The sequence below is a fragment of the Setaria italica genome, chromosome VII, assembly GCF_000263155.2.
Source record: "Setaria italica strain Yugu1 chromosome VII, Setaria_italica_v2.0, whole genome shotgun sequence".
Taxonomy (NCBI): Eukaryota; Viridiplantae; Streptophyta; class Magnoliopsida; order Poales; family Poaceae; genus Setaria; species Setaria italica.
This window is the reverse complement of record NC_028456.1, coordinates 26,586,727-26,605,879: the sequence shown is the minus strand read 5'-3', so window position 1 is coordinate 26,605,879 and position 19,153 is coordinate 26,586,727. Positions and strand designations below refer to the sequence as shown.

The 19,153-nt window shown below is 48.5% G+C and overlaps 3 protein-coding genes and 1 non-coding gene across 5 annotated transcripts; 3 read left to right on the top strand and 1 right to left on the bottom strand.

The window, feature by feature from the left end:
• The first annotated feature begins 3,214 nt into the window (after positions 1–3,214).
• Positions 3,215–3,835, top strand: LOC105914782. Its single transcript, XM_012847476.1, has one exon. The coding sequence runs from the start codon at positions 3,215–3,217 to the stop codon at positions 3,833–3,835; it is 621 nt and encodes a 206-aa protein (XP_012702930.1).
• A 516-nt stretch (positions 3,836–4,351) lies between these two features.
• On the bottom strand, positions 4,352–9,639 carry LOC101766990 (T-complex protein 1 subunit alpha). The gene is made up of 17 exons (XM_004976386.3): positions 9,456–9,639; positions 9,257–9,321; positions 8,798–8,887; positions 8,624–8,710; positions 8,486–8,545; positions 8,321–8,371; positions 8,141–8,236; positions 7,732–7,797; positions 7,067–7,284; positions 6,754–6,850; positions 6,260–6,346; positions 5,935–6,069; positions 5,734–5,838; positions 5,345–5,473; positions 5,152–5,255; positions 4,733–4,823; positions 4,352–4,651 (listed from the first exon to the last, which is right to left on the bottom strand). Exons 1-17 carry the CDS (start codon positions 9,526–9,528, stop codon positions 4,568–4,570), a joined length of 1,638 nt encoding a protein of 545 aa, XP_004976443.1. The 5' UTR covers positions 9,529–9,639; the 3' UTR covers positions 4,352–4,567.
• A 131-nt stretch (positions 9,640–9,770) lies between these two features.
• Positions 9,771–12,923, top strand: LOC101766574 (probable plastid-lipid-associated protein 11). 2 transcript variants are annotated; one of them, XR_002678511.1, is made up of 5 exons: positions 9,771–10,301; positions 10,387–10,452; positions 11,172–11,390; positions 12,505–12,690; positions 12,768–12,923. XR_002678511.1 is itself a non-coding variant. In XM_004976385.2 (3 exons), exons 1-3 carry the CDS (start codon positions 9,802–9,804, stop codon positions 11,269–11,271), a joined length of 666 nt encoding a protein of 221 aa, XP_004976442.1. In that variant the 5' UTR covers positions 9,771–9,801; the 3' UTR covers positions 11,272–11,469. The 2 variants fall into 2 exon arrangements, 1 of the variants encoding a protein (XP_004976442.1); XM_004976385.2 differs by lacking the exons at positions 12,505–12,690; positions 12,768–12,923 and having other exon boundaries at positions 11,172–11,469.
• A 3,028-nt stretch (positions 12,924–15,951) lies between these two features.
• On the top strand, positions 15,952–17,238 carry LOC101766168. Its single transcript, XR_002678512.1, has 2 exons — positions 15,952–16,442; positions 16,669–17,238. It is a non-coding gene; the product is annotated as an uncharacterized LOC101766168 (transcript).
• Positions 17,239–19,153: the final 1,915 nt, after the last annotated feature.

Below are 19,153 nucleotides of genomic sequence, written 5' to 3'. Positions count from 1 at the left end.
AGAGTAACACATAGAGTAACGAGCAAGAAAACCCAATGTTTACGAGGATCGATAGATTTTTCGGCATGCTAGAATGGCACCTCCTTTTTCCAAATATAGACCTGCAAGCACTAGCTACTAGGGGCTCCGACCACTGTCCGCTCTTCTTAACCGGAGACGTTGAAAGATAAAACTACGCGGGCTTCCAATTCGAATCATACTGGGTAACCATGCCTGGATTCACAGCTACCGTGCAGTTCACTTGTCCGATCCTCGATCTGATTGGTGGAAGATGGCATTTCCTGCTCTGCGTTTTGCCTTTTCCTGCATACTAGAGCTACTTGGTGAAACCGAGAAGCTAGCAACTGTTGTCTGTTGGACTACTTTAGGAGGGAAAATTTTTAACTTGCCTGCATATATTGGTGCATACGAATGCTTTTACCTGTAACTTTCAGGGTCCCTGGCTGAGAGGTTCTCGATTATTCCAGCAGGCATGACTTTGTAAAAACGACCAGAGGCCACCGGGAGCTTGGCAGTTGGCACGAGGGGAAACGCATGTGTGCACGCTAGCTTGTTAGTTGTTACTGTTGGCAGGTCAGAGCGGCCGTTATTTCAGTTGGGCACGGCTGCTAATCCCGAGACGGCTCTCCCCTTCCTGGTCAACTAGTATCCCCGCCGCCTCCCCAGATCCGCGCGCGCGCGTATATATCCAGTCCATCATCAGCAGGGACCGCCAGAAATCTCGTCTCATCCTCCAATCAACTCCTCACCAAGTCACGACCGATCGAGCCCGACCGACCGTCCGTCCGTCCCACACGGCGGCAGCGTCGCATGCAGCGATCGAGCAGCAGAGAGTTTGCCCCGTGAACCCTGGCCATCCTGCCGGCTTTCTGCCCAACCGAGCGAGCGAGCTCACCGTGCACTCCGCGAGAAGTCGGCGAGCGCTGGGCGTGCGTCTGGTCGGCTCCGCTCGGGCGCCACGCACGCACAATGGCTTGCGGCGTCGCGTCCCATCATGTGGCTTCCCGTCAAACGCAGGATCACGGAAGCGGGAAGCCCATGGGATGTTGGACTTCCACATACAGCATCAAGGCCGGCATATTGTCTCAGTAATTCAAGGCGAAGTCTAGTTTGGGCCCATCTAGTGCCCGCCGAATGGAACTGCAAGCAAAACATATCCAGGAGCAAGCATTGCTAGCAGAAAAAAGCAAGAGTTAATTCGTCTTCTCAGATCAGAACGTCAGAGACGATAGCAATCTCTCCCTACGCAGGAGATGCGGAAGAGGCAGGTTGAATAATTGGTGCCTTCCCAGACCCACATATAGCTTGGGGAGGCTCTGGGTTTGGGCGTTTGGCACCTCTAGATTCCAACTTCCAACTCTGCTTCAGTGTCTTTCGAAAGAAAAAAACTCTGCTTCAGAAGGTATGTTCAGCTTTGTCTAATTGTCTCGCTTGACTTGAATTTGAATACCAACATGGCAACATCTAGCACCAACATCGTGGTTTCGATGTCTGATCCGACCGTCTTTGCAATTTTGGCGCGGCGCCGCGGTGGGATGGCGATGCATCCAAGTAAGAGGATGATAAAACAAGACTCATCGCGCCCAGCATCGAGGTGGAGCTAGCTGCCAGACGAGATCATGGTCGACGATCGAGGTGCTTCTGCGGCTGCCGATGTAGCCTGCCCTCCTCTGTCTGCTGTTCCTAGGCATCTACCATCGTGCGTCCTCTCCTCAGAAAGAGTTATGTGCCGTTCGCATTGCTGGTCAGAAGTCCGATCCGCTGCTCGTCCCGCCCATGGCGTTCTCTGAAGAGACATAATAATGCGTTCGATGCTTGTAGCCGGGTAGGACTCAGTTACTGTAACAGACTTTGCGTGATTGCTTTCGGGGAAAAAAACTCACGTGAATAGTGAATTGTTTCCGATCGAAGTCCAAGTGATTGTCTTCGTAATGGCTACGGATACCAGGGCTGCAGTAAGCGATTCAGGCATACGCTGCCACATCCAGGACGCTCCCTGCCTTTTCTTGATTTCTCCCCTTCACCCCTCCCTCTCCTGCCTTTCCTTCCTGGCGGCGACAACTGGGCGAGCAGCACCACCCGTCGCCTGGTCTTTTCCGGCCCTTCGCCGGCGACGAGCATCTGCCAGTCGCCAGGTATGCGCTTCCCTTCCCTTCCCCTTCCCAGAGAGCTATTTGTGTTCGAATCTGACCGAAATTACGAGTATATACATACATGCATTGTTCCTGGCTCAGTAGTAGAATTATTTTGTCTTTCACGTGAATGCAACTATGCAAGGAACCAAATCCAATTCGTTCTTTCTTGCAGGCAGCTATGTTGAATACTGCTCTGTTGTAAATACCGTAGTACCGTACTTCCGTAGCGTTCTCTTCTGCGGGAGGTAAATACCAATCTTGCCAAGCGTTTGCTCAACCACCATGCCCGACGTCGAGTTGGCCCTCGAGGAAGGCCCTGACGGCCCTACAGAGAAGGAAGATGAAGAGGCACGCCAATTCATCTTGAAAGTAAGCGTATGAAATCCAAATCTTGACGGTGCAATGAATTCCTGAACTCAACCCACTTTTTCGATGCTGGTCTAATTGAAGGTCAAGAAGACAATCGAAAGATGCCTGCAGCAAGGCATGAACAAGGCGGAGATGTTCCGGGTGATCCGCGAGGAGGGGCTGCCCACATGGATCGCGTTCGCCGGTGAAATTACACATTGCCATGCATCTTGTTTCCCCTTCAGTCTTTTACTATCTTGATTCGCTCATAGTGTTATCGTACGAGCTTCGCGCCAATTGGCACGCATCCATCTCTGACCTGGTTGATTTTTCATCTAGTGTTCAAGGAGCTCCGCGCGCAAAACCACGATTTCTTCAAGGAGTACTACAGCATGCACGATCTGAAGAAGCAGCGCGAGAAGCTCGGCCTTCTGATCCAGGCGTACCGCGCGGGCGGCGGCGGCAGCGCATCCGCCGGGGCGCGCGCACCGGAGACGGCGACGACGGCCGCCGCCATGGAAACGGACAACACGGCCAGCATGGAGTGATCGGACCAGCAGGCGGAGCAGGCTTGGTTCGAAGGGGAGCTCGCCCGTCTGCTGTCCGGTCCGGTCGGCGGCGGCGATCAGTTTGCCGGCGCCTCCTTGCCCCAGCAGCAGGCCGTGCACTGCCCGGGCGGCCAGCAGCCACATGACGATCAGCAGGCGGTGTACGACGAGCGGCTCCGAGAGATGGGGACGCGGTGGGCCGAGGAGGCGGTGCCGGCGCCTACGCAGTCGGTGGCCAACGGCATGTTCCAAGGGGTGGCGTGGTCACAGCAGCCGGCAGGGCAGCAGCTACTAAACCATCAGGAGCGGGCGGGGCACTTGCCGGCCGGGCAGCAGCAGCTACGTCACCAAGAGCTGGAGGTTCGTTTCCCGGCCGATCAGCAGCCACGTTACCTGGAACAGGCGGTGGCGGTGCCATTGCCGGCCGGGCAGCAGCTACGTTACCAGCAGGAGCAGGATTTGCCGGGCATGCTGCAGCTGCGTTATCAGCAGCAACCGTTGCATTTGCCGGCGGAGCAGCAGCTGCTATATTACCAGGAGCAGCTGATGGCCAACGGCGGGTTCCAAGGGGCGCCGCTGGCATTGGCGGCCGGTCTCACCAGCGGCAACACTATGATAGGTTCCTGGCCACTGTCGCAGGGCGGCATCGGAAGGGGGCAAGAGCAGCAGGCTGGACCCCCGCGGCAACAGTGGCCTGGTGCAGGTGCCGATCCGTCACCCTCGTGTACACTACCCGGCGGCGAGCAGCTGGGGAACCAGAACCTCCACAGCAGCAATGCTGGTATCCACGAACGTCCTCGGTGATGTATTTATCATTCTTCAGGTGACTTTGGACTTCGGTGTACATACCATTCTTTTGGTGGCTTATTATTTGTGTCCTTGTTTTCTGTACACGGACCGGGTTGTGATCTGTACATGGTAATGTGATGAGAAAAATATTGCAACCCAGTTCTCTGTATGACACTTGACACGGTTGACGCCTGAAGCTTTTCTTGTTCTGCAACAAATATACGCTTGTTCTGGAAATTATCATACGCGTGAAACAGCATGACAGTTTCCTCGGCTGGCTCGGCGCGAATGCTAACGCGCCAGAAAAGAAAATGTCCAGCGGACCATAATCCTAGCCAGAGACGGATCAATGTAACTCACGATTAAAAATCTATACAATACCGGCTTTACTGTTCATCTAGTGGTAAAATACGTTAGCGGGGGGCATGACCCCCTTTAGTTGCCACCAAGCTCCGCCCCTGATCCTAGCTACTATGCAAAGCCAACCGAGGTACCTCACAATCAGTGAATGAACAATTTTGGCACAAAAGGTCCTAAAAATTGTAATGTTTTTGGCCCCAACAATACGCAAAATTTGATTCATTCATGAGTCCTGCAAATAACGTCAGCTCACAAGGATACACATCTATTCGCAGCTTTCATACAACACTTTACTCGAATGTCCACAACTAGCTAAAAAAGGAAAATAAATATTACATGCTACGACAACCATCACACAACAGTCCACTACCCCTACTGGTGTGCTGGTTACTCCTCTTCGTTACCCTCTTCCTTTGTAAGCTTGATCATGTCATCGATCCGCAGGATAGTAATGGCTGCCTCGGTAGCAAACTGCAGGGAGAACGCAAAAAATGATGGGACGGATCTCCGACACTAAAAACACTATGATAACAGGGTAGCAAGTGGACCAACCTGAATAATCTTTACTTTGCTCATCGCCGGTTCAATCACACCATACTCAAGGTTGTTGCGAATGATACCTTTAGAGAGGTCAAGACCCATGCTGCACAAAAAAGAAAGCTAACTTTAATGGCAAACACAGCACAGATTGCAGAAGTAGAACCACACCTAGAACCATTATGGATACTGAATTATGACGCTGCTACGATTCATCTAGGTGCAGCGCACAGGCAACAGTGGGTGTGTTGCCTGTCCGTAGCTACAACCGGTACATTTCTTTTCCTTACAACCGGATAGCTAGTATATAATAGAAAACTTCCCAAGCAATAGAAAGAAATATGCATCCAGAGAACTTAAGAAATGAAACAGATGAATCAGAGCCACTTTAATCAAATAATCAAGTATCTAACAAAGACAAGTTCTATAATTACCTTGAAAAATGTTGCTTATCAGCCTTTGTTTGAGCAGTATGGTGATATGCCCGAAGCTTTGCTACAAGCTCAGTTGCATCTTTTGCAGCATTAACAGAGAGTACCTGACAGCGCAAAGTCATGCCACCCATTAATAAACTGTCAATTGGTGTAAAAAAGATGTAAATATAAGAAAAGGAGAATAGGTCAAAACCTTAGGTATGATTAACAAAGATTCAGCAAATTCAGCAATCGCCAATTGTTCCCGAGATCCAAGGGTTGTTGCAAGGTTCTCCAAGTAAACCGACAATGCAGCTTCAACTGCACCACCACCGGCAACAACCTGCACAGCCAATACAAAGTTCAAGACACTAGCACCATCAGTGATAACAATCAGTATTTGCCTACTTAGAAATAAAGGTAAAGTGCATTGTAATTGTTTGGTTCTTCAAGGCATGTCCACAATAACCAGGATTGTAGTTGTAGCTACTCAGGCTTCAATACATTGTCTCAAATAAAGAAGCAGTGAACATTGTCACTATACGTTCACTTATTTCTGCTACAGATGACCAACACATAAAAGAATGGCACCAAAAGGGTTACCATATTTGACTCCAGGGTTCTCTTAACAATGCACAAGGCATCATGCAAGGACCGGTCAATCTCATCAAGCATGAAGTCATTAGCACCTCTAAGTATTATGGACACCTGCACAACAGAAAACCAACCATTATGCCATTATCTTCAAATTATTGTTCCTGACATAGCAAACTAGCTTAAATTTGGTACAGGAAAAGTACAAACCGCGCTGGTGTTCTTTGTGCCTTTTACTAGAATAACATCATCATCAGCAATTCTTTCCTCCACAACTTCATCCGCTTGTCCAAGGAATGATGGATCAAATGTTTCTTCACCTTCCATGTCCGCGAAAGTAGTGACCTGCAAGGTTCAATTATTAAGACACCTATCCATAATGCACAATAATGCAGTGTGTAAGATTATCACTTAGTTAAATATAACCTTCTGCCTTATTTCTAGAGTGTGAATAAAAGTTCTTCTGCCTTATTTCTAAGAGTGAATAAAAGTTCTGCCAATATTTTTTTTAAAAAAAAATGTTAGGTAAGCATACCATAGTTGCACCAGTGGATTTGGCAACATGACGCAAATCTTCCTTGCGCACACGCCTTACTGCGATTGCTCCAGCCTCAACAAAGTACTGAAAATATGTTTCATGACACAGTAACAAAGTTGAGAGTCATCATGATGAGAAGTCAGCGTGCAAACATTGAGCATTAAAGGATCCTAACAGCTATCTCAATGAAAAATCATGGAAGAGAAGCTTCAACTCAAAAGTCAAGTGAACCACAGTGGCGCAGGCGCACAAAAATACGGAAGTAAAAGCTCTGGTAAGCTTTACAAGAAAATAGTCAGGTAAAAGATACTACCTTAAGTGTAATGGAAAAAACAAGAAAACAAAAATATGAGAATGAAAGCAAATTTGCAATTCTGTTGCAAAATAGACAGAAGCGACCAAACAAAACAAATGATTTATGCTGGACAACTAGACACAAAGTATCAGGAAAAACAGGAGAATCACTTCCACCTGAATAATCAAAAACATACCTTCAAGGACATATCATCAATTCCCTTGGTGGTCAACACAACATTAGCTCCAGCCTTGAGAATTTTCTCAATTCGCTCCTTTGTTATGTCAGATTCTCTGTCAAAGAGTAGGCTATAAGGATTACAATTTGAGACCTTAAAATAGAATGATCAATTAATTGCTGGCCAATAAAATAAAAAGGCAGGGATACGTGCTCGAATAAACTATAAACATGCAATAGGCGAAAAGCTATTAAAGAGAGCGTGTTTACTACTGATTCAATCAGAAATAGGCAAAGGAACCATAAAGTATCGCAACACGGAAAGCAAATACCTCTGACGAATCTTCTCAAGTTCCCTTGGATCGGTTACAAGAACTTGGACACCAAGTTGCATTTTTGTCTTCTGAAGGTTAAAATCAAGACAAGCAATTCTAGCAGGAGTTACTCTAGTAGGCATTCCTTGAGCTGCGCGGCCTGTGTTTAGCGCGTACCCATTCAGCAGGTAACTATCCTTGGCACTTTTACCATGAGCTTTCAAAATATTGATGCTCTGTAGATCAGGTAAAACCATAGTTACAAGCTAGATTTTATGAAAAGCTCAATGATAAGAATAGGTGACACAAAAACCTAGGAGCTCAAAGAGAATGATAATCAATGTTTTAAAAGTTGCAGCCCATGCACTTTAGCAGCCAATCATTAAAAAACTTCGACCTATATCCACCAGTATGGGCAGGACCACCTAAGGGGTCCCAAGCAGTTCATAGCAGAGTAAGGTTTCTGTGGTTGTAGGTAGCATTAACATCATCTAAATTGAATAGTATGTAAGATCACATTGTTTTATCTATATGGTAACAAGTGCCAGTACAAAGTATGCAAGCAGAAGAATGTGAATGGATCAGAAGGATACCACAGAGATGTCTTACTCAAAACAAAACAAATCTTTATGATAAGAGTAAATTTAGTGGATCAGTGCTGTAACCAAATGTGTTTGACTGACCTTGATTGGATACTTCACTTCTCCCTTGGCATTTGTAGTCCTCACAGCTTGAACTGCCTCAACGACCTATAAGAAATAAATGACAGGATAACTTAACATCAAATAGTTCAAAGCAATGCAATGCAACTGAAAGACAGTTGAAACCCAAGCAGTTAGCTCCAAGATAAATAAACTGTCAGGCAGAAACCATAACAGCACATTATTACAGATAAGAGCACAAATGAAGAGAGCCACTAAAGACATGTATTTATTTAACGTTAAATAAATACAATTAAAAAACCTACAGCTAAAGGATTTCACAGTTAGTATTCACACAAGCAAAATTAGAGCAATACCCTGTGTATATGACTAACAAGGCTAAATGAGGCAACCAAAGAATTCCCTAACCTAAATGACCACAGGAACTTACCAGAGTTGCAAAGAAATCGCTGTCACTATTAATCAATTTCGAAGACATGCTAGTTTTTGCACAGTTGATAAGGGAGTCTTTTCCAAGTCTATCAACCTGAAAGTATAGATAAATATTCAAATCGGTATGAAATGAGGCAGCATTTTTCTGATATTTGCTTAGGAGACAACATTCTCTTACCTTGACTGCCAACTTTTCCTCAACATATTTGCAGGCTTCACGCATAGCAAGCTGGTAGAATATGAAGGAAAAACATTCAAAATATGAACTACAGTGATCTTGCCACTGAAATGAGCATTTAACATTCAAATGCTACTACAGCTACAATATGAATCAAAAACTCACCCTATAGCCACTGATTATAGAGGTTGGATGGATCTTATTCTTCACAAGATCATTGCCTCTCTGAAACATATCTGTGTGAGTTTATCTGGAAACTGGTTGGGAAATTGACAACAGTGAGAAAAGCAAAACATCTATTACCTTGAGCAGCTCTGCTGCAATGATGACAACTGAAGTTGTGCCATCTCCTACTTCACGGTCTTGGAGCTCAGCCAACTCAACAAGAACCTAGCAATTGATAGACACCAAAAATAAAACATAAATACAAAGAATACATGAGACTTCAATTTTCAGATTTTTGCTGCTAGGAATCACCTTGGCAGCTGGGTGCTCAACTTCCAACATCTTCAGTATGGTTGCTCCATCATTAGTGATTGTGACATCACCAATGTCATCCACTAGCATCTGTAAGCAGAATATGCTGAATCAGTTTTCACTTTTTCCTGATTAGAGTACAGAGCACGCACCATGAACTCATGCTTTTATGTACAAGCGGTTTTTCTGAATTGCTAGAAAACTTATTCAAAATGTGACGGAACTGAACCCAATCTTCGTATATTAGCAGCCAATGTGTTGTCAGATATAACCCTGCTAACCACGTTTTTGAATCAACAGCATCTTCAGCACAAAGCAGCTTAGATGTGCAGAAATACCATTCTAGTAATACAGATCATGAGGCCATGACGTGATTTACAAGCATAAAGTTTGGATCCACCAAAGGCTGCGGGCGATATACGTAAATACCAAATAGGCCAAAGTGCATGGCACGCATACCTTGTCGAGGCCGACGGGACCGAGCGAGGATTTGACGATGTTGGCCACTGCCCCGCACGCCATCACTGCCAGCAAACGAGAAAAACAGTAATTAAACCTGAGCGCGCTCAGACGGCGACTCGGGCAACCGGATCTCACAGACCCCCGCACGCCGGTGCGGAATCTGGTGGCAAGGAAAGGAAGGGGTGGAGGCGTTTACCGTTCTGCGTGCGGACGTCCTGGCCGGACTGGCGCTCGCCAAGGATGTCGGGCGTCAGCGCGTTGATCGCCATGGCTGCGGCGGCGAGGTGGGGGAGGGCGGGCTGTAGTGTGAAGGCAAGCGCGACTGCGCGAGAGAGTCCGATTCGAGCTCTCGGGGAAGGAGCCCTGCGCTCTCCGATGCGGCGGTGGGCTCGTGGGCTCAGCAACCTTTTGATGGCTGGCTGGGTGTGGTAAAGGAGGAAGTTGTTGCAAAAAGGCCCATGATTTCCGATCGGCCCAACTCCGCAAGACTCGCCTGCTCTTCTTCGCCGTCTCCACCACCCGAACCAAATCTTCCTTCGCTGATGGCGCCACTCCTCTCTCATGCGATCCCCAAAACCTTCGCACCGCCGATTCCCCGCGCTCGCCACCGCCTCGCGCCCAGACCGCCCTCTGCCGCGTCCTTCCTCCGCGGACTTTTCTCCGCCCGCCCGCCGCCTGCGAAGGCCGACCTCCTCCGCCTCATTGCGGACCAGGACCGCGGCCTCGAGACCCAGTCCGACCCCTCCCGCCTCGCCGACATCGTCGCCTGCATCGACGCGCTCGCCGCTGTGTCCCCCGGCGCGGACACCGTCTCCGACGCCGAAAAGCTCTCCGGAACCTGGCGCCTCCTCTGGACCACCGAGCAGGAGCAGCTATTCATCGTGCGGAACGCCCCCTTCTTCCGCACTGCCGCCGGCGACGTGCTCCAAGTCATCGATGTCCCCGGCGGCGCGCTCAACAACGTCATCACCTTTCCGCCCTCGGGGGCGTTTGTCGTCAATGGCGACATCGAGGTCCAGCCGCCCCAGCGAGTCAATTTTAGGCAGGTTTCTTTGTGCTTGTTCGTTACACATAGCATTTGTCTGATCACCTGGTCGTAATTGGATCAACTGATGAGCTTGTTCTAGGTTCACACGCGCTGTGCTGAGAGGAAGCAGCTGGGAGGTACCTTTTCCACCGTTTGGGAAAGGATGGTGAGTGCAGCATGTTCGTCGACTGGATGGTAGCTTAGTAATAGTATCTCTATCCAGGGTTGCAATTGAATCATTTTGCCACATAGGAACTAGAGCGATAATGCATGTAAGCAACTTGAGCAACTTAAAATCGTATGTACATCATCAGTCAGAAAAAATCGTGTGCATCAAAAGAAATTTTGTTGGCATATTGATTGAAATGAACGAGTGATTGAAAAAGGGTTCATAAGTTTTCCTTGAATCACTGGTAACTGCTAAATTTAGCAATGCTGCTATCCCTTCTTGGTACTAAATGCGGCAAAAGTTTTCCTGTCTTGTTAGGTCCTCATTTATGCTCTTGTGCCTCAGTGTTTTGTTTACTTTGGCTGCTCAGAGGAACTCAAATTATCATTGATCCACCATAAAAGAAAGTATTCCCTGCTTATATATTCAGTTGGGCTGGAGAGGAAATGCTTAAGCACCTTTAAATTACCTAATCTGACCTCTTCGGACAGTGCTTAGGGGAAAATAAAAAATGTTTAAGGTGCAATAGAAAATGCAAAATATCTCATGAATAGTGAAAGGTTAAGCGCTTTTTAATGTTAAGCTGGCTACTTGGAGCTGGTAGTTTCATCAAACAGGATTCCTGCAAAGCTAGAAAAGCAGAACCTCTGTTAGACATTTGTGCAGTTTGTCAGATCTTTTCAATCTTTTCATGAATCATTATCCCACACTTTCAGGTTTGACACTGTCTATTTGGATGATGACATACGGGTTGCCAAGGACATAAGAGGGGACTATTTAGTCGTTGAGCGCGCTCCATATTCTTGGAATGGATAGTTGGTTCAGAGCTGACCAAAAGGACATTTGGAGAACCTTATGTTTTCCCAGCATAGACTCCACGTTTTACTGTGCCATTTCCTTTCCTGTACACTGTTTTGTTGTACGGATACTATGTGGTAAGTCTGATTCATGCTGTACTCGCTGTAAGATATTTTCCAAAGAAATTGATACGAGGAAGTTGATATTGTCCATATATGTTTTCCTATGTGAAAGAACACCAACTTGCTCAAGTATATTAGGTAAAACTTGTGATGATGCTGTGGGGCAGGCTCCAAAGGCTTTTGAATGCATAATGAAATGGCACAGAAGGATCCACCACACTTCTTGAACTTGGTATTGCATTGCTATGGCCCATGATACCAAAGCCATGATGCACTTATGGAGAATTGTAGTTTATTTTGCTAGTGTTACTTTGCTTGTCAGTTTTTAGCTTAAAAGTACTGGTACACCATAGCTCTAATTAGTGGTTTTGTGCATGTGATGTATGTTCATATGCAATCTGGTCAATGAATACAATCATGTATGTAAGGGTAGTAGTGCAGTCTTTCTTTCTTGAAACCCAACTTTGCTTTGGGAAAAGTAGCAAATCTAATGTTGAAAGACAAGATTCATGATCTATAACCAGTTACCATTTGACAACTAGTTCTAGGAGTGTCTCAGATGCAGCTTTTTTTTTTTAATGATATCTCTGCCAGTCAGGGGATTGTATCGCCAGTTAACCACTTAGATCAGATGAGTTCCTTGCCAGTCTTGGACTTCATGTTCAATTGTTTTACCTGTGGAGTCCAAATGGCATATGCAGTGCAGTGGTGAGAGTAATCGATGTACCATCTTTATTTTTATTTCTGTGACTAACTTTATTTTGTCATTTCTTTATCTGGGAAGACTCTGCTCTACAGAAGTTATTTTTTGTGAGGTTCTCTGCTACTCATCAGAAGTAACTTTTTTCAGCACCCATGCCCTGTTGCTAGTTTGTCCATTTAAGATAAGTCAGGAATAGGTCTGTTTATGTACAGGTCTGTTGATGCAATGGATTGATAACATCACCGCTATATGATATTTGAGGTCGGATCATCAGAAGCCACAGATGCAAAATGCTTTGAGTTCTCTCCTACTGTTGGACTGAACAACCACCTTTTTTTTCAACAGCCTATTTCAATTATCTAGTCTAGCGGTCACTCTCTTGTACTAATAAAGTGGGTTTTGTTGATGCTGTTTCCACTATTGCAGGTTCCAAGTCGCAGTCGCACAGCATTGGAAGGGTTTCGGAGGACAGGTTGGACCATGACTCCCCGGACCAGGATATATAGTGTTGCAGCATATTCTGTACTGTTAGTGTTCGGTATTGTGCAGAAGGGTAACATGCTTATTCGCTGGCTCATCAGTTGCTTGATGTCCATCACGGCATTTGTTTTGGTATGTTTGGTCACCGTTTTGGGATGTTTGGTTAGGTCTGGAATTAATCATGTAATTAAGAACATTTATTTTGCCAGAGCTGGCCTATCAAGCATGGCAGTCTGGAGTCATTTTGAAGATCATAAGACAATGGCTTCTGTTCTGAAATTGGACCTCTCCATAGCCCTGCCAAAGTGCTAGTGTTGGATGATCAACAACTCTGGTGTTCCATGGATATTGATACACCTTTTATACTTCAACTCTTCAGAGTAATCGCCCAGGTTAGCTTGATTACTCATTGCCATTGATTAACTCGTTATGATCTACTCAAGGCTATATAATTAGCCCTCAAGTGACACTTAATAATTGATTGTTATCAAGTACTCTGAACTGCAAATCTAGGTCGTCTTGGAACATGTATCTATCATACATTCTTTTTTGCTTTGGCCATTAATATGCAGAAAATAATATAAATATGAAATCAGCATCGCTAGATTGTGATGAAAGGTACTTCCATATAAACATAACCCTTTTGATTTCGACAACTTACATCAGACGTTAGTGGTTAAAGTGTGCCTCTTAGATCATGACGGTGCCATAACAAGATATCTTCGCAACTGAGCTTAGTAGTTTCCTTGACTTAACAAGTAAAATCTATGCTTGATAAGTCGAGGCGTCAGTTGGTGTCCCGTCCATTCTAGTGCTTATTACATAAATAGACTGATGTAAACCTTCATAGTGTCTTTGCATTTAATGTTTATTAGATCATTCAGGATAGGACTGCTGAAATCTGTCTGGATCCAGCCGTGCACTAGAGTTTGAACAGTGGTCTTGAACTTGCACAATTGTCTGTGAACTCGAAATTAAAGCTCTACACTTAGGTGCCCTGACTAGCATAAATGGCTTCGATCCACAAGGCTCGTGCGTGTAGTCCAGATCTTAAAACAAATATCTACATTTCAGTATCGTAGAAACTGTTCATGCTAGTCCAGGTGTCTTGATGCTGATCAGTTCTGCTCGTAGTTCCTTGGACGCGCTACTTTAAAGGCACTGCACTGCACCTAGTCGGCAAATAAAATCGAATCGTTATCCGCCAGTATGTGGTGCATCGCAGCACGCCGCTCGCTAGGTCGTTCCCAGACGGCCAGACCAAGCGTACGGTCGCACACGGCCCGAGCCGATGAGGCAGCGGCCGCGGCCGGCCGGCCGGCCGGCAGAGGAGCGCAGTGCCGCCTGTGCCGGAGCAGGGGGCCGGGACGGCATCCTTAGCGGCGACAGTGGCAGCCGCAGCCGCGGATCCCGGCACCGAGATCGACCTGTGTACTAGGCTAGGTCGGGCGACTGGCTAGCCGGCCGCCAGCGACCGCCCGACGGGCGCGTCGTCGCGGCTGTCGTACCCCCCAAGAAAGGGAAATCCAAGCCGGCACGCCGGCCGGCACTGGCTGCCAGCCAGCCAGCGCGCTGCGCGGGGTTGGCTCTTGGCTAAGCAAGGGCAGGGCTGGTGCGCGCGGGAGGAGGGGATCGGCGAGGCCATGGCTGGCCCCCCATGCGGTGCCATACTGCCATCCATCGCCGATCGAGTCAGCTCGGTCCGTGGCGATATGATCGCCACCCCCACCCGCCTCCTTTCCTTCTCCCCCATAGCCTGCCGTTGTTTATTGTGGGGGAGGGAACGGGGCCAGGGGAGGGACAGCGGCAGCAAGCGGACGGAGGTAGCTAAGCTAGCGGTGGTCCTGGTACTTGCGCACGTACAGCAACTTTCCCCGCCGGACCCACCCCGCCCATGTCCGTCCACTTTGGGTTACCCCGCCTCCCAGCCTTTTTTCCGTCGACACCATCATGGCCGCACGTTGCTCAGTCACACGCACCTTAATCGCCTGCCCATCTATCCATGGCGACTATTTCTGATCCCTGGTGTGTAATTGTGATCCTTGCACTGGTCCGGCTGTCTCTACCGTAGGGTCTCGCGGTCCACTTTCGTTCACCCGGCGATCATCGATCGCCGGCGCCTCGTCGGAGCATGCCGCCATATCAGGCGAGCTAAGCTAGCCTTGCGGCTTGATGCCTTGGTCTTCTAACTTACTCTTGCTGACCAACCCAAATACTAAGGTTAGAGCGCGACTCTTTGGATGCCGATGCCGATCGAACGATAGATCAGGCCTATATATGTGGCCCTACCGCCCTAGTACAGTACTAGCACTAGTGTGCTGTGTGCACGCTCACTGTTGCGGTTTCCGGTAGCAGGATGCCGATAATGCCACGGCCGGTACCGTGGTACGCAAGCGCGTAGAGCACAACAGCACCGTAAGGCCGTGCCTCATCGCGGGGTGTGTACGTACTCGTTTGTCCGGTAGCAGCAGCGCCTCCGCCTCATGATCCGATCATCTCTCTCATCAGTGCATTATGTAGTTTGTCCTACCTGGTCATGGCCTTGGCCTTACGGGCATCGTGTGGCCGACCACGTACACGCCCTGCTAGTAGCTACCCCGCCTGTGTGTTACATCAGGATCAATGCGCGCGCGCGGTACCGTTCATGTGGCCACGTCGCTTTCACGTGTGTGACCGCCAGCGACGCACAGTGTGATGATCGAGCTACGATACAACCGAATCCTTCTGAGATGCCGGTAGCAGCAGCACAGCTGGGGCGTCGTCTAGCAGCTGGCTCATTCCGAACTACCACGACCCATCCATGGTCGCCCCATGCACGCTTCGCCTGTTCGCCATACGGAAAATTCTGCCAATTGCCATCCATTTCCTTCACTCTATGGAATGAACACCGAGAATAGACGCGGGCGTCGCTCTGCTAAAAACCTGACGGCGCGGCGGCGCCCACAGCTACTAGCCACACCAATGGATTTACGCACATCTTCTGCTAGCTAGATGTACACATGTATATTCTCTGATCCGTCAGAGATCCGATCCGCAGGAAAAGTCGAGCCGAGGGGAATAGAGTAATTAGTATGCTTTCGTCTGGAATAGATCAAAGGATTTGCTAAGCAAGATCAAGCGATGCTTAATAATCTTTGTCTATAATATATCTCGAAGTCCACCTAGCTAGTGATAACTTAACCTGTGCGAAATCGTCACTTCAGTTTGCCGTTCTATAATATTATTCGCAGGCCATCGTGCATCACCTACGTGCGGCGGGCTTTGGCACTGTGCACGGTTCAGCTTAGCGCATACTTGGGGAATTAGCAGTCCACTGACTACACGTTTCGTGCAACGCACTGGCGGATCGGCTGTTTCTAATCAGCGCCAAATTAAACTCGGCATCAGGTTAGTGGATGAGTACACACAATCATCGTTTCTTCTCGAGCGTTGTCTCTGCAAGCACCGTACCGAATTGGAGGCAGTTCAGCGGAACCGGCGCTCTGAGATCTCAGCCGACTCGACGCGTCGTCCTCCCTTCGCGGGTCGCTGAATTAAGGTTGTCGTGTGTCGCGTGCCTCCCCTGCGGCCCTATGCCTCTCTCCCCTCTTTTCTGATCCTTTCCTTGCATGCACGTACGCCTCCCCCCATGTCTCTCTCATATTTAACACCGACCCCTCTCTCCTCCTGCGGTCCTGCCTTCCTTTCCATATCACTACTCCCCACCTCCCATCCTCCTCCTCTCTCTGGTCTGTCTCTCTCTCTCGCTCGCTTCCTTCCCCGTCTCTCGCTCTCACCATGGCCGGCAGCGCCGCCACCGCCACCGTCTGCTCCATGTGCGGCGACGTCGGCTTCCCCGAGAAGCTCTTCCGGTGCGCGCGCTGCCGCCACCGCTTCCAGCACTCGTACGTACATGTTCATCTTCGCGCCCAGCCTCTTCCTCCTCCCCAGCTCCTCCATCTCTTCGTATATGAGTATACTAGCTAGCACATGATGATCGATGAGCTCCATCTCTTCTGCTACTTCTTCATATATCTCTGTACTACTAATAGTAGTACCCATGCATCAGTAGTAGTACTGCTGCTCTTGTCCTCATACGTACGCCACTGATGGTGCCATGGCGACATGCAGATACTGCACCAACTACTACGGCGACGGCGCGCCGGCCTCGGCCGGCTCCGACACGTGCGACTGGTGCCTCAGCGACGTGGCCGGGAACAAGGCGAGGTGGTCGTCGTCCACTGCCGGGAAGCAGCAGCAGCACGGCGCGGGCAGCCAGGAGTCCTCGTCCACCACGAGCTCCGGCGGCGGGGGCAGCGGCCGGGGCGGCAAGCAGGCCAGCGGCAGCGACCACCAGCAGGCCGAGGCGTCCGGGCGGCGAGCCACGACGACCAGGGCGGCCGGGCGCAGGTACAAGCTGCTCAAGGACGTCTTGTGTTAGTTTACTAGCTGTAAGTAGCTAGGTCATGGGCCTCACGACGGTCTTGTGGAAGATCCTAGCTAGTAGATCGCGACGGACCCAGTATTAGCCCAGTAGTATTAAGTACGACTAGCTAGTAGTTATATGACCTAGTAACCGAGTTTGTTGGCCTGATGTGTGTGTGAATATGTGCTTTTGTATATGTAAGTTTGCTTGGATTAGGAAGGCTGTTAGCCTGTTTCTTATCTATACTATATATCCGTTGAACTTTGGCTTGGTTGCTCTTATATATCCTATATATGCTGCTTCTTCTAGCTAGTATTTGACAAGCATATATATATTGTTGCTCTCTTGTTTCTTTCAGCTCCAATCCAAGCTTCCCTTTTTGTTGGTTCATATTGTATGGTTTCACATTTAGAAGTATGGTCACACGATCATCTTAACTGCACTAACTCTTGGTCGAACCGGCATTGCTTTTGCTTGTTAGGGAGTTTGAGTATAGTCGTGCGTTTGACCGCACGTACGTAGTTCTTCGCTCGGGTCTTCTCCGTTCTCAATCTCTCATGAACTATTAAGAAAAGGATAGGTACTAATCTAGCTAGAGAGGTACTCCTTGTTCTCGATCGATCGTACATGTGATTTGGGGAACTCGAGCTAGAAGGAGAAGGACGGAGGAGCTCAGGGCGCGCTGTGGGCTGTGGCCATCACGTTGCATGCCTCCAAGCCGAGCCATGTTGATGTAGGGGTCAACGATCCGTACGCGGAGACCGTAGTGGCCGACAAAGACATGCTCCACAAACCGCGAGCCGAGCCAGCTCCTCCACTTGTGGCTGAGGTCTAGCCTCTGTGCCCCCCTCTGCCACGCCTCGATCGGATGGCAAATCTTTCTGGGCGCAACGAACCAAACGATGCACTGCGGCCCACCGTAAAGAAATGCCGTGCTCCTTGATCATCATCGCAAGTCCTAAAACTGAGTTCCTCTCCTCGTTAACCGGGAAGAATTAGTACAAAAATGTGATGATTACCTTGGTAACGAACAGTTGGTATAGAATATGCTCCTTGATCAGTGTTGCTGCCCCCGTTGCCTTGTTGCCTGTTGATTCGATCCAGTACTAGAGGATTCAGATCTGCTGGGATGAACAGTGGTTGTAGGAGCTTTATTTTGGAAAGGAGCGAGGATTAGGGCCGAGGGTTAATGGAGAGGCAGCAGCTGATGGCCAGGACCAGAGCGAGCTGTGCTCGCCCACAGTAGTCGCAGTAGCAGTGGCCCTACCGTGCACCTGTACTACCCCTGGCCCTTTTTAGGTGTCATGTAGCAAAAAAGACCAGACAGTGTGGCCTTTGTAGCTAGCTAGGTTTTTTTCTCCAGGTCGTCTTCTCTGGTGAGACCATTTCTTCCTAGCTGCTCCTTGCTTTGGGTACAAACCAAGTGTTCCTAATACTATATAGCTTGCTGATCACTCTTTGAGAGCTAGCTGGCTAGATAGATACATGCACATATACGCTTCTAATGCACTTGGAACTGCATGCATTAGGTTCCATTTGGTAGCTCGAAACGTTTCAGATTCTAGCGAGAAACACTAGAATCACTGCCAAACGAGCAGAGGGTGGAACGTTCATCAGAGAAACATTTCCAAAAAGAATCTGAATCTGAAACGTTCCTACGAGAATCTGGAACTCCGCACCCTTAGTATACACTGCACTTGGAACAGTTGCTACTTGCTGCCTCAACATGATAGGGGATAAGGATCGCCTCTACCGTACCTCTACTTGGAACTGTTGCTACTTGCAGGGCCGGTATTGCATTGAAGAGAATTTACGGGGTGGTTGGGAGACAGAGGCTAAACTTTAGCCATGTCACGTTGGATGTTCGGATGCTAATTAGGATGATTAAATATGAGCTAATTGCAAAACTAATAGTGGAACCCCTAGGCTACATTCCTGATCCCTCTCCTCATCGTCCGAGGAGGGATCCCACTCGACCGTCCAGCCCGACGGGAACTGGGGCGGCCAAGCGCCAGCAAGAGAGGGGTCGGGAGCAGCAACTTCACCTGAAAAACACGAGCCACAACAAGGCTGAGCTACTAAGCTCAACAAGACTTAACCGATAGGAGTAAAACTACTCCACCGCTTCTAGACGTGCAGGGCTTCTGGCTGAGGGGTTTGCTTGCCATAAGCACTAAGTAAAAACCCTAT

Coding starts and splice junctions, on each gene's coding strand:
- LOC101766990 (XM_004976386.3), bottom strand. CDS start 9,528: ATGGCGATCAACGCGCTGACGCCCGACATCCTTGGCGAGCGCCAGTCC. Junction 7,285..7,731: donor AAGTGAAGTATCCAATCAAG/GTCAGTCAAACA, acceptor CCTGATCTACAG/AGCATCAATATTTTGAAAGC. Junction 6,851..7,066: donor CTTGAGAAGATTCGTCAGAG/GTATTTGCTTTC, acceptor ACTCTTTGACAG/AGAATCTGACATAACAAAGG.
- LOC101766574 (XM_004976385.2), top strand. CDS start 9,802: ATGGCGCCACTCCTCTCTCATGCGATCCCCAAAACCTTCGCACCGCCG. Junction 10,302..10,386: donor CCCCAGCGAGTCAATTTTAG/GCAGGTTTCTTT, acceptor AGCTTGTTCTAG/GTTCACACGCGCTGTGCTGA. Junction 10,453..11,171: donor CCACCGTTTGGGAAAGGATG/GTGAGTGCAGCA, acceptor CCACACTTTCAG/GTTTGACACTGTCTATTTGG.
- LOC105914782 (XM_012847476.1), top strand. CDS start 3,215: ATGGGGACGCGGTGGGCCGAGGAGGCGGTGCCGGCGCCTACGCAGTCG.